The following is a 19,508-nucleotide window of genomic DNA, read 5'->3' as shown; positions in this document are numbered from 1 at the left end:
TAAGGGAGGTTGACGACGATCTACGGGGTAATCTGGAGATTCCCCAGATCTCATTGGAGTGGACTTGCTGTATTCTGGACATAACCGTGGATAAGCATCCGCGGCGTTGATCCACCGGTTGTGGCTTACCGTGAGATCTACCGCGGGATTCACCCCCGAGCCTTCTCCGACTGCATCGCAAGGTATTTTCACTACTCTCAGCTGCAATCAACACGAACTTGATAAACAAGATGGAAACTTCCACGCATACCTTCAAAGAAGTCGATGGGCTCTCGCTCGAGATCGACGTCTCCAAGCCCAAAGCCACTGACAAAGGAATCGTGCTCGTGCATTTCCACGGAGGATACCTGGTAGAAAGCCCTTCTCTAGGCCAATTCGATAGACTAATAAAGTCCTCGAACAGGTCCTCGGCGAGAAATCAACCAAGCCACCTCACTGGCTCATAAATGCCTGCCGCGCGCGTGGATGGACGTACGCAAGCCCAGCTTACCGGCTCCTCCCCGAAACGCCAGGGCTCGGAGTCCTCAGCGACGCACTCGACGCAATCCGCTGGGTACGCAACAGTATCAGTAAGAAGATTATCATCGCTGGATCCAGCGCAGGCGGGTATCTTGCGCTGGCATCGGCGGCGCATCCCACGTGTCCAATGCCACTTGCTGTTCTGTCAAACTATGGCATGCTGGATCCAGCGGGGAAGAGGTATGTCGAGCCGGGGCAGCCTCTTCGTGCGCCAGTGAGTGATCTGCCAGCGGCTATAGAAGAGGTTCGGGAGGCAATGGCGAGCGGGAAAGTACTCGATGGGTATCCATTCCCTGGTAACCCACCGGCCGACAAGAGATTCAGTTGGATCAAGGCGCTGCATGAGGGAGCTATGTTCCCTGATGTGCTCACTAGGATCCCTGGACTTGCCAAGGTTATCAAGCAGCAGGGTGCCGAGGTTATACCGGATGAGTACCGGTCGCTCTTTCCAGTGTCATTTGCTCTAAGCAAGAATTTACCGCCAACCATTTTGTTGCACGGTGACGCAGACGAACTGGTGGGATTCGAGCAGAGTGCTCTTGTTGCAAAGAAGTTGGGCGAACTTGGTGTTCAGGTGCACCTGGAGCGAGCAGTGGGCCAGGGACATGGGTTCGAACATAACGGCTTCATTGACCTTGATGCTGGGGATACAAACAGGGAGGAGGAGGAGGAGACGCTAGACTGTTTGCGTCGCGTCGTTGCCGAGCTAGAGAAAGCTTGTGCTTCTGCGCAGTAACGGTTTTTGATCACTTGAGGTCTAGATGCTCGACAGCCAATATGAGATTCGCCACTTGATCCATCCCTGTTTGATCGAACGTAGCAAGACCTTCTCTAGTTTCTACAGACACGTGCTCGGGCAGCCGTTGGATCATCAGGTTCCATTCTTCCGGAGTTAGGTGAGACTTTTCGATGTGCACCCGGCCCAGTGCAGCGAACTCTCGAGCATGAAGAGGGAAGGGTAGGACTCCATCTTCGGTAGTTGAAGTAGTAGTGTTGCGCATGCTAGCTTCTCAGGCTTTCTCCCAACGATCCAATGCTCGCCTTAGTGGATCAGTGGCCAAAGGAAGAGGCGAGAATGCGCGGAGTTGGTGGAATATTGGGTCATGGACAGCTGCTGAAAGTTAGCAGTGAACATTAAACCCGCAAACGCGTGCCTACCAGTAGCAATAGTAAACAGATTCAACGCACTCTCCCGACTAAGATGCGCAATTACACTTGGACTGGGGGCTTCCGCACACAGGTTGCGAACGCAGTCGGTGAGTAGAGGAACATTGCATGATGGGTGTAACTTCAGTGCCTTTGTGAAATCGGTAGGTGACGCGGCCTGGAACACGTCTTCCGGACAGGTCAGATCGATCGTCATTTCTTGTAAGACCATGCGAGGTACCGAATTGTGGAAGATGACAAAAGCCGAATCGAGAAGGAAAACATGGTTGAAGGTTCTGGAGTGTTCGTTAGAGCGACTTCGCTTTGCCGGGTATGAATTTACCTAATCATTTCCGCTTTGAGAGTATATTCCTTCCATGATTCGACGGACATGGTTGTGTCAAGATCGACCTGAGGATGCCTTGCCTGAGAAAGCCCCATCGCCCGTGTAGTCTACAGAATGTCAGCATGTTTCCGTAGTGAATGATAACGGTGGCTCTACCGCAACAAAAGCCGTAAATTGATGCCGCTGCATCCTCAACTTGGCCTGGATATTCCCTTCCCATTTCTGCAGCAAACACATGAAACAAGTGGCTTGCAGAATCTGAATATTCACTCGAGTCTGAAGCAAATTCTCATTCATGGACCCTAGTCGTGGAGATTCCATAAAAAGCGGATTCGAAAATATGAGTTCTTCGACTATGTCCAAGAATCGCTTTGCCAATTGGCGATCCGCATCTAGAGAGGACATGCATGCGCCGATCAAGCACATCGTCAGGAGTAAGAGAGGCGAACACGTGTTGAGGTCGAAGGTAGCTTTGTGCACAATTGGGCAGTGGTGATACCATCGCATCCAGAATAGATGCAGGTACCGGGTTGTGTTTTCAGAGGAGAAGAAGTCAAACCATTCACTCGAAGTGATACTCAAGTGATGTGTCGTGGGACTGTCCAGGATAGGCTGCAGGTTGTCCCACGTCTGACGTGCCTTCTCAACCAATAACTTCCCTTCGACATCTGCTCGGGAGATATTCACATCCGTCCATAGTCCTGGCTCAAGGTCGTCGAGATAGCAGTCAAACGGGTTTGAAGCGGTAGTTCCCTGCAAATAATCCCAGTTCCCGAGAGCGCCGGTATCGCTGGCGCCCAAGGGAGAAGGTGTTGCGCAAATACTCTTCGTGCCCGACTTGTAACTGTACGCCTCGTTCAACCCACCAGCTTTGGTGAAGTTGGCAGGGAACCCGAACTGGGGATGCTGAAGGGCTTGAGACGGGATTCGGCCATGCCATGCAGTCTCCTGCGATGGAGAAGAGACGTTGTGTGAGCTACTACCTGCGGCATTTCCCTCAAACGCTGCCTTCTCGGTCAACTTGAGCGATTTGCGCTTGTCGATGCTCGGCCGGGGTTGGTGATATGTGCACTCGGTTTGCCTCATTGCGCACTCCGAACACGGCAACCCAGTCGAACAAGCTCGCTTTCTCGTCGTACAGGAATCGCAGGCTTGCTTTCGCTTGCCGGAAAGACTTCGCTTGGGAATGTCGACCCCGGCAGTGACTCTCGCTGTGCAGGTCTTCCAGTGCCGACGGAGGGCATCGCTGTCAATAGTCAGGCACCAGTGTTGCCGGGAAAGAACAGCTGAGGAAGAAGGAGGAAGACACACACCTGCGTTTGTACTGTGCACCGCAAAAATGGCAGGAGTGGGGCTTGGCATCGTCATCTGCGTTGCTGGTCAGAAATCATGGTCATGGTGTTGTTGAGGATGCTGAGATCTCACGGGTCAAGGCGTGGCGTTTCAGGTGTTCCACGCGTCGGAAGGTTTCAGGGCATATTGAGCAGGCAAGACCGCTGTTCTGAATGTCATCATCTACCATACTGGAAGCAAACAACGGCTCAGGGAACTGCTCGGCTCCGTGACTGGAGAAAAAGACGGAACGAGGTGTTCGGCTCTCGGATATGCTGATGCATGGAAGGCATAATTAATAATTTGGGATAGCATAATTCAGCGGGACGGGCTTTCCTCTTCGAGAAAGTCTTGGCACGGGCTGCCATGTCTCCGGAGCTGAGCCGAAAATACTAGACCTCCGAGTGCACTGCGTACTCAACCCTCCATTCAGCTCCAAAGATCTGTAGAGGAGAGACGCAAAAGATGATTGAGCGAGGGGAATCGCAGTCGCCCCCAATTCACCGTCTGATGTCCTCGACTCCTCATGAATGGCGTGATAGCTGAAATGGTGAGAGACCCGCTGCTGGATGCGAATCAACAGACCTCACAACCCCGGCCGCCGAGGGTTTGCCACCAACACACAGCGGGGTTGCGGTCGGAATATATCTGAGCACCCGGGTACCACTATCCCCAAATTATCCCTTATATCTCCTCGCTATCCTAAAGTTCTAAAGTGAACTGAACCGAGATGAGAGAGTTTATCGAGGCTTATGTGCATACGGTATACGATTTGGAAGGCCGTAATGAAGCGCCCTCCTTAGTCTCCTCATAGCCAACAACCCTACGAAAGAATTTGACTGCTTCTCCCGTCCACAAGATAACGGGCAGCAGTACCAGTACCACCCGTTCGTTATGCCTTCGACCTTCCAACCCGTAGAATATTCCGTAGAAAGAACCATAACATCCCCTTAGTAGTGGAACCATGCGGCAAGCAGACAGCCAATAGTTCCTGCAATGCACCGGAAATAAGCAGTGCATGGATGCTTCAGACAAACACTTATATGTAGATTGTTGATTAGTTGACTGGGCCCGTATCCTTGGCCGTGGCACAGAACCCGAAACAACAATGCAAGGCACCGATCCCCGGTTGTCCTGTGCTTTGCGGGGCGTCGATCTTGCAGTTTATTGTGTAGGAACCATTAATAATGCGCATGCAAACGCGTTCGCTGTCCATTCAGTGGGAATCCCGGCACCTTGGCCTAATACAGAGCAAATGGCGGCGACGGTAAACAAGCATCATGCAAGGCACGGATGCATGGACGGATGAAATATCCTAAGTAATCTCGAGTCGTCGGTTGCAATGCCCCCGCAGTTCAGGGTAGGACCGAATAGTGCCACGTTCTATTGGAACATGACACGTCCTGATTCTATTTGTAGGCCTTGCTCTGGACGCCAGATGCCCTACGTGCTGAGGCTCACATATCGCTCCGTTGATGACGGATGGGCAACCGTGGGGTATGACAGCCCAGGGTGAGGTGGCGGCCTTATGTGACGGGACTATGAAGAAGCTTCCTTGGCCGGCTCAGGGTAAGAATTGTATGGTGAAATTGCTGAGAGTTGAGTAAAGTCCAACTTGCCACTCAGAGCCAACAATAGCCTGCGGCTTGTTTCGATTCCCAATTATCAATTGCACTGCTAATAAAGGGTTATTGCATTATATGCCGCTGGTATTAGTATATTGCATATTACCAAAGCGTATTGCAGCAGAGGCAATGAAAACCAGCTATACTTACCAGAAAAAGCCCGTTATTGCTTGGCAAAGGTGGGCGATTTCGAAATTGTCGAAAGAAATGCTTCGCTGGCGCTGGGTGTGTTTCGGTGGTAGTGCAGATTTCCAACTGGCCCAGATGCACCACACAGGCGTGGAGGCTTGCAATTCGCCTCACAAACCCCAGAATGCCTACCCCATTTGCAGATTCGGAAGTGCGAACAATGGCAATGTTGGGATATGGTCCTTGTTTGTCTGTACGTCTTCAATTAATCGCGTAAGACTTTGCCATTCGAAGTATTGAAGCCGTGTGCTCGGACACGTACTATTGCTTCACCTGGGTCGAGGATGATTCTGTAGTTGTGCCCGGATGCAGACACTGTGCACCTTCAGCATCGTTAGCAAGTATCATTTAGAACTACACCTTCTCTCTGGAATTCAGAGGGAATCGAAAACCTATAAAGCTTCCCTCATTCCTCCCCCAAAGTCACAATCTTCAACTTCCTCAGCACACTCTTTCGACAGGGAGCCCCAGTCCAACTCTCAACAGCACATTCATCTCAACTGAGACACTCTCGTTTGTAACTGTTCCACCCGCGGCACTTTCGAAAATGAAGGTCACCATCACCCCTGCGCTCATCCTCGCGCTCTCGACCCTGGCCATCACGGCCCCGGTTGAGAGAGAAGTGCGAAACCTCGAGAGTAAGGCTGTACGCCCCTCTGATTCGAAATGGTACTGACAGGTTTAAGCTCGCGATCTCAAGGTCGACGCCCGCCACCTCGGCAAGCTCCCGGTCGTTGACTTCAAGGACAAGGATGATGGCAAGAAGGACGACGACAAGTGGGATGACGGAAAGTGGGATGACGACAAGAAGGACTGGGATGATGAGGACTGGAAGGAGGATGAGTGGAAGGACGAGGATGGCAAGTGGGGTGGTGGCAAGTGGATCATCAAGGACAAGTGGGTTATCAAGGACTCCAAGCCTGTTCCTTTCGTTCCCTCCGGCTTCGACCCCAAGGACCACAACGAGGGAAAGCCCGGATACTATGTCGACCCCAAGCATGGCGGCAAGAAGGACGATGACAAGAAGGACGATGGCAAGAAGGATGATGACAAGAAGGATGACAAGAAGGACGACAAGAAAGATGACAAGAAAGATGACAAGAAGGACGACGACAAGAAGGATGACAAGAAGGACGACGACAAGCACGACGACAAGAAAGACGACCACCTCTATGCTCGAGGTGATGGTAGCATCATCGGCGCAGCCAGCGGCGGTCTGGTTGGCGTTAATGCAGGAGTTGGCATCCTCAACGGCAACAAAGTCGGCATCCTCGACGGCGGCAAGGGCCATGGATTCGGTGGTGGCAAGGATGGATTCGGTGGTCCCGGATTTGGTGGCCCTGGATTCGGCCATGGCATCGGCGGCGGTCATGGCTTCGGCGGCGGTCACGGCGGCGGCTTTGGAGGCGACAAGGGTGGATTCGGTCATGACGGCTTCGGTTTTGGCGGAGGTAAAGGCTTTGGCGGTGGTAAGGGCTTTGGCGGCGGCTTTGGAGGCGACAAGGGTGGATTCGGTCATGACGGCTTCGGTTTTGGCGGAGGTAAAGGCTTTGGCGGTGGTAAGGGCTTTGGCGGTGGTAAGGGCTTTGGTGACTTCGGTGGCGGTCTTGGTGGTGGTTTTGGCGGTGGAAAGGGCTTCGGCGGTGGTCACTTCGGCGGCGGCGGCGGTGGTGGTGGCGGTGGTGGTGGCTTCGGTGGTATTGGTGGAGGCCATGGTGGTGGAAAGGGCGAGGGCTTCGGCGGCGGTCACTTTGGCGGCGGCGGCGGCGGCGGCGGTGGTGGTGGTAGCTTCGGAGGCCACCACGGCGGCGGCTGGGGCCACGGTGAAGGCCATGGCTTCGGTGGTGGAAAGGGCGAATATGATGGCTTTGGAAAGGGCTATTAGAGCACTGGTGAGCACAACACGCAACAGCAGCCACTTGAGGGACTATGCTAACAAGCCACTTAGCACAAAAGCCCTAAGTCAACCAGGTGCATCCCCGGCACCTGTTCTCCCTGTCGAAGGGCAGTCAAATGGAGCTGTTGAGGATAGTTCGATCGCGGTGGAATGTAATGGAAAAGGCTGTATAGGATATAATTCTTTTTCTTCTGGGGACCTAAATTGACATAGTCTCAATGACATTCTTTTATCAGTTTGACATTTTTGAGCACTTTACCTTTGATACCGTAGAAGTAGCACTGGTGTCTCTCTCTGCAGAATACAAATACGACAGTTGTCATCCTTGAGATGACATTAAAGCTTCACCCGTAGAGCAGCACAGAGGTTGCTGCTTGGCATTATATCAGCCTCGATGGTTGGAACATAGTTGGAGCAAGGGTCTTAGACCGTGGAGTCGACAGCAGGGTAGCCGTGATACTGGAAAGGCAACGCGAACGCAGCAGTGTCTCGAGGGGTTCGGGTCGGATGTTGTCTGAATGAGTAGTGAGCAAGTGCTGACAGTGAGCCGGGGTTGCGGAAGGAAGGGGCCATTGGTTATGGGTGTTGGTTGTGTAGAAGAAAGGTACGATAACAACGGAGCCTCGTTGTCGAGATAAGAAGGATGGAGATTAAACCTTGGAAGAATGGAACAGGGCGGTTCTGAGATAAGAGAGGGCAGATTGCCTTCTAGCCAGAGTACATAAACCGGAAACGACATGTTTTCCTCTGCTAGCGCGAGTGGTAGTGCGGAGGCATCCAAGCCTAGGGCTAAGTACGAGTGCGGATACTCCAGGTTCACTATACGTAGTCAGGAGTAATGCAATGCTCATATGTTGAGTAACTTGTTGCTCATTATGCATTCGATTGACACGCTCTATATTCAGCAAATTGTTTCACGGTCAGTTTCGTGAGATTTGAGGTCGACACGGTACATCAATCAGCAAGCTCCATGGCAGCTCTTTCTCATTCATCATTTTTCTTGTTCCATAAACTTGAGCAAAGGGGTAAAGGGACCAGAGAGCCGAGTCCGTGATCACGCGTGTGGCCTCAAGTGAAGCTCGAGGCGGGCAGATGGCAAGCCGCAAGTGCTGCGTCAATCGCTCAGTATGCGCATTTGCAATATAAAGTCTCGCTTTACGTTGGGATAGCGAGTAGATGATGCAATATGTATGTTGGATAGACAACGAAGGGCTCCGAAGGGGGGTTGCAGCGAAGGCGCTCAAGAACAGACTGCAAAAGGAGCTTGAACCTGTCGTTTCCCATCAAGCTATTCGTCGCTAAAGTATTGATTTTGATTTGCGTGCTCGTTGTGCTTATGGCGGCTACCAGAATCGCAAGAATATGCGCCTGAAATATGTTTGGCGGGAAAAGCCCTGTCGTGTTGGGCAGTGCGACCTCACGATGCGACTGGGCTCGGAGGGATTTAACTCAAGTTCCCTTCTCAAGCCCCGGATTCCCCTGGTACTGGCGGAACGATGGTTTCTGTAGCGTCTCAATCTGATTGCACTAGATTCGGAAAACAAGGCAAGCAGTTTGTTAGCGTATTTTGTAGCGGGGACCGGGGACAAGTATGTCTGCGTGTAAATCTCTCTCTAGACTGACAACAGAATAGAAGTTAAATATGATCGACTGCAGCGTTCAATGTTTGGTCGTAGCACCCGTTGAAGAGGTCGGGGAGGATCCACAATGCCTTGACATGAGCTCGAAAACTGTCATGGACAGCGAGGTCTTATAGAAACTGTAAACCGTCGCTTTGTTAGAGCAAGATAGATCTCGCCGAATCCTCGTTTGCCAAAGCGGCGGTGAGTCCCCAAAGCAAGGTATTTGCAGGTTAGACGAAGCGACTGTAGGTCTTGAAGATCCAGATGCAGACAAATCTGGTCCATGATCACGATGGGTAGTATCGTAATAGAAGCCATTAGGGAGAAAGCTTGGTAATGGTTAGAGAAGGTGCTCGGTGGAATCACCTTGAAAAGCACCAAGGACCCCAAAGTCGGGGCAATGAGCCCCTTACCTCATCTGGCGACAGAGCCACGCTCTTAGGTAGTACGACTTAGTCCCTGAGCATATAGGCCGGGCTACTTCTGTCACCACCGTGTGAGATCATGTTTCGCTTGTCTGATTTCCTTCTCACCAACGGCTACAAGAGAAAGGGCCTCTCCCGGTTCTGAGACCGCGCTGAGAAGAGAAAAAGACGAGAACCTCTGCCAGGTGTCGTATATACTCCACGCCTTATGTGACTGACCTTTCGTGAGGCATCCCGATGTCTTAGCGTTACACCACCCCTGCAACCTGCCGCCAGTATCGCCCAAGAGACGCTCATATGGAATAGGGCATATAACAGGCAGTGCGGAGAAGATGGATTGCGGGGCCCTGAGGGGGAGTATTGAGGCGATTGCGATAAGCAGGGGTGCCAGTCTCTGCGTTGAGGTTGAAAGGGTTGGTGGAGAAACTGAAGAGCATGTTACTGCTACCATCGCCGTCCATAGTGTCTTCAAGGCTTAGGCTACAAGAGCAAAAGCGAGGAGAATGGACAGCATTCCAGTCACTCTCGTCAATTTGCAAGGCTGCCTCCTCAGACTGGAGAGACGCGAGGAGTTATCAGATACTCTCGGGTAGATGTGAGCCATGGAGGACTGAAATGGCGAGAAGGTCATGCAGTAGAATGGGAAGGGAGATTGAATGGCGAGGCGAACACGATGGCTTGGACAGCATGTTTCTTCCCTTTCCTCACGACGAGTGGGAGCGAAGTTGATGACGTGTTGAAGCTGTGTACACTGAACCTGCTTGATCCAAGTGACTCGGAGGAGGCGGGAGCATCGGGCAACTGGATGATAAGGGCCAGAAAAAAGGCGCAACGGAGTCCCTTTGGGAAAATTTTGGCAGCTGAGTCTATTACAATAGTATTGTTCTCCCAGCTCTTCTTCAGTATCAACTCCTCAGGGTCCTGTGACGAGTAGGCTGGGTGTAGCTTTTGCTCGCGGTGTTTCAGATGATGGATTTCCTTAGTGTCCGGCGACGGTGCTTCGTTGGACGGCATATTTGCGTTCAAGACCAAGCTTAAGGAGACATTGAAGGACGTTTAGGAGAGAGTGGACGTGCATATGACACACAGATCGGAGGTGAAGTTGGAAGGAGCTAACTGGAAGGAGGTGCCGAAAGTACCTAAACCACCTGACCAGCTGACTCATTCCTATAAAGGCGCTGGAGTCCTCCGCACTTATAGACAAATTGTTATTCTACTAAAATATGGAATTCGACGGCTTGGAGTATGTTGGTGGTATTCATTAGGCGGTCATGAGTATTATTACATCTAGGTTCATGCAAGTTGGGGTATATATGCATGGGGTGCTACCAGAGCACAGTCCCTTCAAATCCAAGCTAAACGCCGCGCCGCAGGTATCATAATGCATCGCTATACTTTCGAGGGTCTTCGCTTCGGTAGAGTCCATGGTTCCGCGCATACAACCTGGCAAATAATGTTAGTCAAACCGAGCTAAATGTCACCCCGCGATTCATGGAGCAAAACTAACCTCGCCCTCACTATACGCCCAGAAATAAACGGCGATTCCAACAAGATAATATATCGCCGCGTTCGTCCCCTGGTATATGAGCGCCGCCAAAATCGAGCTGAGCGGGTAGAGCAGCAGTCGGAACTCGATGCTGCGATGCGGCATCGTCCCCGCGAGATACTTCAAAGGCCATTCCCATGCGACCCCGAGGAGACCCATTATGAGGTTGAGAATTTGGAGGACGGGGACGGGTGTGACGGCGCCATTGAGGTTTCGTGTCCAGGTGTCCCAGAAAATCTTCGGCCAGATGAAGCCTTCGATTGCGCTTCCTACTTGGTCTGATTTTGTTAGATTAGCGCCGGAACTCCACGATGGAACTTTGAGGAAACGTACAGGCTGATGCTGTGAGGACGATTAGGCGCGCCCAGTGGTTCTTGATTAGGCGACCCATCTGGAAGTTATGGTAGAGGTAGATGGTGTATTATTGTAAGTCAAAAGATGCGGGCGCTTCCGTCCTGCGAAAGTGCGTATCGTAATTCGTGGCAATGGGCGTAGATTAAGTCAAGCGTTGAGGGTATAGAGGTATGCTATCCGTCGTGTATCTCGTTGAAGAATGTCACTCGTGGATTTGTCGCGCAGTTTGACATGGCAGTGGAGTCGTGTTCGCTGGTCTTGTACTCTGTATTGGCTCGAGTCTGCAGAAATCGGGGTCGGGGTTCGTTCAATAGGGAATCGTCACAAGCGTCACATTCATGCCGAGATCAAACAAACGATCGTGTGAGATAGTGTCTTGTGTACAATCATGCCACGTTCAAGCGATAAAGGCCCGAGATACCGACTGATTGTGGGAGGGCAGCGGATTACATAGCTTCGCAAGGCCAGAACGCATCCCACCTTTCTTGTCGTCACGATAGGCCTGCGAGCAGCTGGGCCCGATTCGAGGCCAGGATGAGAAACTATCAGCCAATAAGGGCTCGAAGGATGCTCGTGTGCTCGAAGTGCCCGCCTGGCTTCTTCAGAGGACGATAAACGCAGATCAGCGATTGGAGAGGGGCACCGGACATGAGCGAGGGGGCCCCCTGCCGGGCGCTTAAAGGCGTGACGGCAAGCAGGAGACGAGCAAATGGGCATCGAGGACGCGGGGACGGGAGGGATTGACTGCATTAGTGCCATGCCTAAATGTGACGGCTGGAGAGATCCTACAGCAGATTCGCGGGACCGTGCTCTAGTGCCGCCGGGGTCTGGCGCTCAGGCAATCTCATTGATCGGTCGCGAACTGTCCTAACAGCGCAAACTTCTGCAGAATCAAAGTGCGAGGCGGGGAAACAGACGATCACAAATGCTCTCATGGTTTCTATTTGTGTCTCTCTTGGCGGCTGTCGAAGTATATTTTCGATAGACGCCCCAGTCGCAATTTCGTGCCAGGCCGTCATACCCAATGACTTATAAGGAGCAGGCGGCGGCTACGAGTGCGCCTCCTTTCCTTCGAGTATCAACGAGCCCAGAGAATCAATTGTTGTTGCTTGAGACCACGGCGTACGGGGCCTTCACCGTCTTTCTGGCAGCCCTTGGTCGACCCATCCGAGTCTTGTGACTCTTGTCCCACAGTCCTCCGGTTGTGACAAGTTGTCATCGTGCAGAGCCAAGTAGAGTCTTTATAATAAAGCCCTTCGAGTCCTTCCGGCCAAGGGCTGGGTATGAGCGTAGCTTTCACGATAGCCCGGAGATGGTTTCTGCTTGGGTCTAGCCTTGACTTGCCAGGGTGTCTATATTTGGCAACATCCAGCGCTCAAGGGCGCCTTTTTCCGAGCGCCTCTTGTTTGTGGGGGAGGACGAGAACTTGGCAACACGATGGCTGGGGTTTGTGTGGGAACGGCGCTTGTAGAGCTCCCCCCATAGGGCAGCGCCGCGACAGGACGTAAAAACCCCAACAAATCAGTGCAGCCACAGCGCGAAGGAGTGACATGACGCCAATACGAATGACCTCAAGGTACCAATCATTGTCCCTGCTAGTATCGTAATTCTCCTCCAGCCACATGGCGGGCCCATTCATCGCGTCGCAGGGGTAGGAGAAACACCCCCGAAGGATGGTGGAAGATAACACATGGCGGTGCTCTGGGATCAGGGCGAGTCGCTTAGGACTCGAAGGAAGATCCTGACTCGATCAGAGTTCGTGGCTGATTGTGATGGCATCCATCAGGCAGTATCACTTCGCCTGGGAGGACAGACAGAGAGACTCTGTCACAACGCCATCGTCGAATGATGTCGGATGCATCGAACCATGGGGTACCTCGCGGTGACTCGTCGCATCGTATATTGTGGAGGATCTGGAGTGGTTCTTCAATCAGCAGCGAGACCCGCTGGTTAGGAGAGTTGGACCGGCTTGCAGAGACCGTTGATTCGACCCGCCAATGAAAGGAGTGCGATCGCAGTGATCCTGGTCGAGGATGGGGCGTTTAGCGCAGGAGGCAGAAGTTGTTTAAACCTGCAGAGTTGCAGCCGCGGAACCTCAAAGAGCCCGGCGCTTTGCCTTTTCCCCCCTCTCCCTCTCTCTCTCCATCCCCTGCACATCACTACCACTCAGCTGGGTTCTCCACAATCACTAACCGGATTACTTTTGACTTCCATTTATCATCTGAGAACTTGCTCGAGATCATGGTCCGACGGGCGCTCGTCCTGGTTTCTCGACAATCCGCCCTCCTGAGCTGAGCAAACACCCTCTGACTCCGATAACAAACCCACCACACCACCATCAATTTAATCAAAAAGTCTCGTCCGACGGCTCGGTATCGATCGAAGAGGAAAAGGGACCGAGAGCTGATTCTTCACCCCTCGGGGTCCTGCATTTATCTTAGCGGGCGGCGCTACGTCTCTTCGAGCTTCGATAGATTGACATCACTACACTGTTCACGGGTCCAGGTCTCACGACTGTACATTTTATAGATCTGGGACAATTTATAGAGGTATTGGTCATACTTACCACCGGTGAAAGTGTGTCAATACCGTAGGGCTCAACGCCCGTCTCTCGTCCACTTTCTCATAATCAACACCACGCATCGCAGGCCGATGATTAATTCGCTGTCGAGACATCACGCTCCCTTACCATATCGGTGGGCCACGTCGCCATGGGCCGTTATCCGCTGAAATCCTACGTTGCCCCCTCAAAGCTATTCTTCTATACTTGGTTTTGGGGCGCGCATATTGCAATATTCGCATACGGATGGTTCGTCCCCGAAGGGAGGTATGCTGAGCAGTTGCTGACCGTTCCAGGTACTATCAAGCAAATAGCAAGCCTTTGGCACCGCTGAATGCACTTTCATATTCAGTTTGGATATCGCGAGGTGCCGGCCTTGTACTGACGGTCGATGGAACACTCATCCTGTTGCCAATGTGCAGGAATCTCGTCAAATTCCTTCGGCCAAAATTACGATGGCTACCGCTCGACGAGAACATATGGTTCCATCGCCAGGTGGCTTACGCGACGCTTGTATTTACCATCCTCCACACTGCTGGTCACTACGTCAAGTGAGTCAATTCTCAGGCAAGTAGGGATGCGATCTGACGTTCTGCAGTTTCTACAACATTGAGAAAAAGCAGCTGCGACCCGAGACAGCTTTGCAAATACACTATACCCAAGCCGGCGGAGTCACTGGGCATGTAATGTTGTTCTGCATGATGCTCATGTACACGACATCCCACCACCGAATTCGCCAACAGTCATTTGAGACATTTTGGTACACGCATCACCTGTTCATTCCATTCCTACTGGCCCTCTACACCCACGCAACAGGCTGTTTTGTCCGAGATAGCGCAGAACCGTACTCACCGTTTGCCGGAGAGCAATTCTGGAACCATTGCCTCGGATACCACGGCTGGAGATGGGAGCTCGTAGCAGGTTTCTTCTACCTATGCGAGCGCTTATGGCGCGAGATCCGAGCACTACGTGAAACAGAGATCGTCAAAGTCATCCGCCACCCATACGGTAAGCCAACCAACCAACCTCCATCCATCCATCCAAACACATCATACTAACGTCCCAACCCCAGACGCAATGGAAATCCAATTCCGCAAGCCCAGCTTCAAATACAAAGCCGGGCAATGGCTCTTCATCCAAGTCCCCGAAGTCTCCAACACCCAATGGCACCCCTTCACCATCACCTCCTGCCCCTTCGACGAATACGTCAGCATCCACGTCCGGCAAGTCGGCGACTTCACGCGCGCCCTCGGCGACGCGCTCGGCTGCGGTCCCGCACAAGCCCGCGACCTTGAGGGCCTCGACCCAATGGGCATGTACGAAGTCGCACTGCAGAACGGACAGCAGATGCCGAAGCTGCGCGTCGACGGGCCCTACGGCGCCCCCGCCGAAGACGTCTTCGAGAACGAGATCGCTGTCCTGATTGGCACAGGCATCGGCGTGACGCCGTGGGCGTCCATCCTCAAGAATATCTGGCACCTGCGTGCCTCGCCGAATCCCCCGCGTCGTCTGCGCCGCGTGGAGTTCATCTGGGTCTGCAAGGACACAACCTCCTTCGAGTGGTTCCAGGCTCTTCTTTCATCGCTAGAGGCCCAGTCCGCATCGGACGCCGCGTACGAGGGGATATCGGAGTTCCTGCGCATCCACATCTACCTCACACAGCGGCTGGACCAGGATACAACAGCGAACATCTACCTCAACTCCGTGGGTCGCGAACTCGACCCGCTCACTGAGCTCAAGAGCAGGACGAACTTCGGTCGCCCGGATTTCAAGCGGCTGTTCTCGGCTATGCGGAATGGTCTGCAGGATCAATCCTACATGCGCGGATTACACATGCACTCGAAGACAGAGATCGGTGTGTACTTCTGCGGACCGAATGTTGCGGCAAGACAAATCAAGGCTGCGGCTTCGTCGGCGTCCACGAGCGAGGTGAAGTTTAAGTTCTGGAAGGAACACTTCTGAATTTAATTACCCTTCTACCTAATCTAAAGCCATCGATATTTAGAAACCCCTCAAGCTCACTTATACCTACTATATCTTGCCGCCATCTATTCTCGATATCCCGTGACGAGTCATGACTTTCCTTGGTCCGTTCGTGCATCGCATCCCTGTATTTGATCGCATGATGCCTGCATGATCTTCATCTCATTTATCTTATCCTCTGTATTCTATATCATGATCAGTACATAGCCAGCCAGCCTTGCCTAGCGTAGCCTTATCTAGATTTCGCATTGAGCGCCAAGAGTTGAAGGAATTGAATAAAGGACATTTTCTTACAAAGTCAATCATGCAAATGCTTAATGCCGTAGAATGATTGTTTCCTGATAGAATGATGTAAAATTGGTATATGTTACATCTGCATCTCCTCATCGCTCCCATCCTTATCATCAGGCAAAGAGATAGGCATGTGCATACCCAACACACTCTGCTCCATCTTCACAGCCATCTCATCTAGTTCCGGCTCAATATCGATATGGATCCGCAGCTCTTTCTCGATAAGGACATTATATACATGACGCAACTCATGGAAGTTCATTCCCTTGCCGTTCGCGTCCCCGTGCTGCTCGGCGACTACGTCTTCGCGCAGGTGAGTGAACGCCAACATGAGGATATCTTTAGACCACGGACATGCCCGCATCGCGCGGTAGAAGATGTTCTTTGCGCGTGTGATTTCGTGCCGTGATAGTTCGAAGAGAATGTATAGTTTCCAGAGGGATATGCTGGTGCGCCCTGAAGAGATTGACGTGGAAGGAGAAGAAGAAGTCTGGTTTTGATTGCCAATGGCCTTTTCGAAGGCTGCCCGGACTGAGTGGAGCGTCGAGCCGGCGTATGTGGGGCGATTGAGCTCAGTGTAGATGGAAAACAGGTGAGATGTTATCGGAATTGCGGCGGACTGGGATGAGTTGGAAGAGGTGGCGGTGGTAGTGATATCCCGCATGATATCGCGCACACGCTCTTCTATCCGGAAGCGTGATTCGTTCCAGGCAAAGAGGGAGAGGATGATTGTGTTGTGTGGGAATGTGGTGATGCTTTCGTTTAGGATGGTGCGGATGGCGGATGGTTTGTAGAGGGTACTTGTGCGGAGATGGTAGTAGAGGAGTTTTGCGCGGGCTTGATGAAGGAGTTCGGTTGTGTATGATACGAAGGTCTTCGTTGAGTCTTCGTTGAGGTTTGGGAGGGCAGAAAGTCTGGTAATTGTGGAGGTGTATGCTTCAAGGGGCGGATGTAGATCTTTCCCATGAGTCAGATATGTAAGGATAGCCTGGCAGTCGGTGCAGGCTTTGATGATGCTGGGTTTACGGTTTGCTATGGCGCTTTCTTGGGCTCCCGATAGATACTACACTGGTTAGCTTTCGCGAGGGGCAAATTTAGGAATGTGTTACGTACGTTACGTATCTTCAGCAAATTTGTCGCGCTGAATAAAGGTTCACTTTCAGCATCTGGGAATGTTTGAAGATCGACGTTGTTCTGCGGCATGGAAACAAGGAGATGAGCCACATGGGCTGTATTCTGAGCCGCGATAAGCTCCCAGATCCAGGTGTGCCAGAGGATAACGCAGTCAACCCTTTGCTCACTGGGGAAAGTCTTGCTCATGGAAATTGCGGTTGCCCATACATGCTCACCAGCTGTGTGGCTGCCGACTCGACGCTCCATGAGTGCATATGCATTATACAGACGAAGGCAGGAAGACCTCTTCTTGAGAAGTGACTTGGCATACTTCTTAGCCTCTTTAGCGTTGCAGGCGAATTCAACTGCGACGGCATACTCGGCCAAATCATCATTCGACGGGTTCGCATCGACCAATAGCCTGAGGGCCTTTCGAACCCAGTCACGCACAATAATGCATGCTGGGTCGGACGTCGCTTTGAGCCAAGTATTAAAAGAGTAGAACCACGCCGCAGGGTCCGAGAAATAGCTGTCAAAGTCGTGGATGAAATAATGGTGCGGAAATATAGTTGGTAAGATGCCGGATTCTGACGTGGCGTCCCTTGTTGGAAGCCAGTCATCTGTGTTCTCGTACGAGGCAGCTGATATCTCGTTTCGCAGGAAGCTGTCACCCATCCAATGCGCTGTTGTGTGACAATTGTTGACATTGATAATCGGTGGCAGCTGGCAGAAGTAGAGAAAGCTATCGACGAGCTCCGATGCTGAGTTAGGTAGCGATGCCAGAGGAAGAAAACGTTGGAGGTCGCTTGCAAGAATCACACGGTAGGGATCATCTTCTGGCTGGTCCAAGCTTCGAGCCGGAAGCTGAGCGTTGAACATACGTTCTCGCTCACAAGCCGTCCATGACACGAAGATAGATATTGAATTGAGTTGGCACTGCGGCTCGAAGGTTTTCGGGTCAAACAAGGCCGCCTTGCTATTCTTCCAGCCTTTCGATCCGAGCTCACCGATCCGCGCGACCTCTGATTCCCAGAAATCGGTAAATGTTGACAGCACTTCGTCTGTAACTGGGCCGTCGAAATCTTGCGGTCGGTAGAATGTGAGCTCTAGGATGCCCTGCCAAAGGCCAGTTGCCTGCTCCATGTACCCCGCTTCACGTAAAAATAGGGTTAAACGGAGGAATAGATACAACTGGACACGAGTTCTGCCGGGGCTATCGGCCGAGGCCATGTTTAGACGCAGGCACTCGACAAATGTTGCGAGGCACCGCTCGTGGGTGAAGTTGAGGAACTCGGTCTGGCGAAAGTCGAGATATTTTATCCACAAACTTATGTATTGAGAGTTTGCCTTTAGAGTAGCATGCCACTGCGCTAGCACCTTTTTCGTGTCCCAGAGCTTCGTGCCCTCTTCTAACAGTCCAATAAGAAGGCGATCTCGGCCCGGGCCCTGGCCGATTTTCTTCAAGGCCTTTTCATAGAGAGAAATGTTGATATCTGCTAGACTGTTCTGCTCGGCGCTCGTCAGAGAGCTAGTTTTCTTGCCTGAGCCTCTAAGGACAGTTTCCTGGTGGTCAATAAGCCGTAGCCACGCATCGACATCAGTAGGTCGCTCTACAACGCCCCGAGAAAGTTCCACATTGCGCTGTTTTATATCCCAGTCTGGGTCTTGTCGCGCAGCTTCGTCACCGCTCAGCTCGGAGTCGGTCACCTGTTCCAGGTCGCTAGGCAGATCTTGGTCGGGCTTCAGCTTGCCGTGAATTGAACGATATCCATACTTTTCATCCTCTCCATCAGATCCTGCGTGCGCCTCGATGTATTTCTCTCGCCGAGAGTCCGACAGAGGAACAAAGTCCTTAGAAGACGCGATCGGATCATTTGTAAATGATGTCGGTCGGACTCGGAGCAGCCTCGGCAGCGATTTCTCGGACTTGGATAATAACCTCTTCGGCCTGCTTTTTGACGAGTCGGTGCGAGTCGTTTCAGACCTAACAACGATCTCATCTTCTCCAATTGTTTCGCGATCAATTCTGTAGTTCGAGGGAAGCCCTAATATGCGGCCTCGGCCAATGCGATAATAGTGAGGGACGCTATAGCGATGTATCGTCCCGTATACCAGCGTGTACCTGTCTCCTTTGCGGTCGACGACATAAATATCCGACAAGTCTCCTGCCGTCTCCCTCACGGTATTCCTCAACGGCGGCGTAGGCTCGCGCACGTGGTCCTTATCGCGTCGACTGGTTTCCTTCCGTGGACGATGAGAGTCCCCGCGATCTCTTCTACAGTCTCTTGACCGCGACCGGCGGCTATGATGACTATCATGTTTCGAGCGGTGTCTTGACTGATGCCTGGTTTTATCTTCTGACTTGACTCGTTCGCGGCTGGGGAGCTCGGAGGGCCGATCGTTATCGGGCGGAGCTGGTCGGGGCTTGAAGCTGGCGAACCGCGGGATGGCTTTCTTTTCCTGCAACAAAACTTTTAGATAAAAGAACAAAACTCTGTTTCTTGTAGTCTCACCTGCGAGCCAGACGAAGCCATGCTCCTGGACTTGAGGCATTGTTGAC

The 19,508-nt window shown here is 52.2% G+C and overlaps 7 protein-coding genes across 7 annotated transcripts; 3 read left to right on the top strand and 4 right to left on the bottom strand.

Annotated features, from left to right (window-relative positions):
- Positions 1-230: 230 nt before the first annotated feature.
- On the top strand, positions 231-1,255 carry BDW74DRAFT_175145 (alpha/beta hydrolase; the record flags this gene model as incomplete). The annotated part of the gene is made up of 2 exons (XM_073728231.1): positions 231-350; positions 404-1,255. 2 exons carry the CDS (start codon positions 231-233, stop codon positions 1,253-1,255), a joined length of 972 nt encoding a protein of 323 aa, XP_073587189.1.
- Positions 1,256-1,392: 137 nt separating this feature from the next.
- Positions 1,393-3,813, bottom strand: BDW74DRAFT_100969 (Zn(II)2Cys6 transcription factor). The gene is made up of 6 exons (XM_073721485.1): positions 3,437-3,813; positions 3,325-3,379; positions 2,168-3,257; positions 2,009-2,118; positions 1,678-1,961; positions 1,393-1,630 (listed from the first exon to the last, which is right to left on the bottom strand). The coding sequence occupies exons 1-6, from the start codon at positions 3,531-3,533 to the stop codon at positions 1,530-1,532; spliced, it is 1,737 nt and encodes a 578-aa protein (XP_073587188.1). The 5' UTR covers positions 3,534-3,813; the 3' UTR covers positions 1,393-1,529.
- Positions 3,814-4,951: 1,138 nt separating this feature from the next.
- Positions 4,952-5,525, top strand: BDW74DRAFT_100985 (uncharacterized protein). Its single transcript, XM_073721486.1, has one exon. The coding sequence runs from the start codon at positions 5,044-5,046 to the stop codon at positions 5,395-5,397; it is 354 nt and encodes a 117-aa protein (XP_073587187.1). The 5' UTR covers positions 4,952-5,043; the 3' UTR covers positions 5,398-5,525.
- A 3,553-nt stretch (positions 5,526-9,078) lies between these two features.
- Positions 9,079-9,640, bottom strand: BDW74DRAFT_100936 (uncharacterized protein). Its single transcript, XM_073721484.1, has one exon. The coding sequence runs from the start codon at positions 9,550-9,552 to the stop codon at positions 9,163-9,165; it is 390 nt and encodes a 129-aa protein (XP_073587186.1). The 5' UTR covers positions 9,553-9,640; the 3' UTR covers positions 9,079-9,162.
- A 693-nt stretch (positions 9,641-10,333) lies between these two features.
- Positions 10,334-11,582, bottom strand: BDW74DRAFT_147488 (uncharacterized protein). Its single transcript, XM_073723551.1, has 3 exons — positions 10,981-11,582; positions 10,609-10,925; positions 10,334-10,544 (listed from the first exon to the last, which is right to left on the bottom strand). The coding sequence occupies exons 1-3, from the start codon at positions 11,036-11,038 to the stop codon at positions 10,491-10,493; spliced, it is 429 nt and encodes a 142-aa protein (XP_073587185.1). The 5' UTR covers positions 11,039-11,582; the 3' UTR covers positions 10,334-10,490.
- Positions 11,583-13,032: 1,450 nt separating this feature from the next.
- On the top strand, positions 13,033-15,871 carry BDW74DRAFT_147484 (putative NADPH oxidase (NoxA)). Its single transcript, XM_073723550.1, has 4 exons — positions 13,033-13,810; positions 13,858-14,112; positions 14,160-14,569; positions 14,634-15,871. Exons 1-4 carry the CDS (start codon positions 13,713-13,715, stop codon positions 15,521-15,523), a joined length of 1,653 nt encoding a protein of 550 aa, XP_073587184.1. The 5' UTR covers positions 13,033-13,712; the 3' UTR covers positions 15,524-15,871.
- A 40-nt stretch (positions 15,872-15,911) lies between these two features.
- On the bottom strand, positions 15,912-19,482 carry BDW74DRAFT_166140 (uncharacterized protein; the record flags this gene model as incomplete). The annotated part of the gene is made up of 3 exons (XM_073726511.1): positions 15,912-16,898; positions 16,949-19,408; positions 19,462-19,482. The coding sequence occupies 3 exons, from the start codon at positions 19,480-19,482 to the stop codon at positions 15,912-15,914; spliced, it is 3,468 nt and encodes a 1,155-aa protein (XP_073587183.1).
- Between the last annotated feature and the right edge of the window lie 26 nt (positions 19,483-19,508).

Source organism: Aspergillus multicolor, assembly GCF_047715735.1.
Source record: "Aspergillus multicolor strain CBS 133.54 unplaced genomic scaffold BDW74scaffold_4, whole genome shotgun sequence".
Taxonomy (NCBI): Eukaryota; Fungi; Ascomycota; class Eurotiomycetes; order Eurotiales; family Aspergillaceae; genus Aspergillus; species Aspergillus multicolor.
The sequence above is the reverse complement of the archived record's forward strand: the minus strand, read 5'-3'. Positions and strand labels throughout refer to the sequence as shown.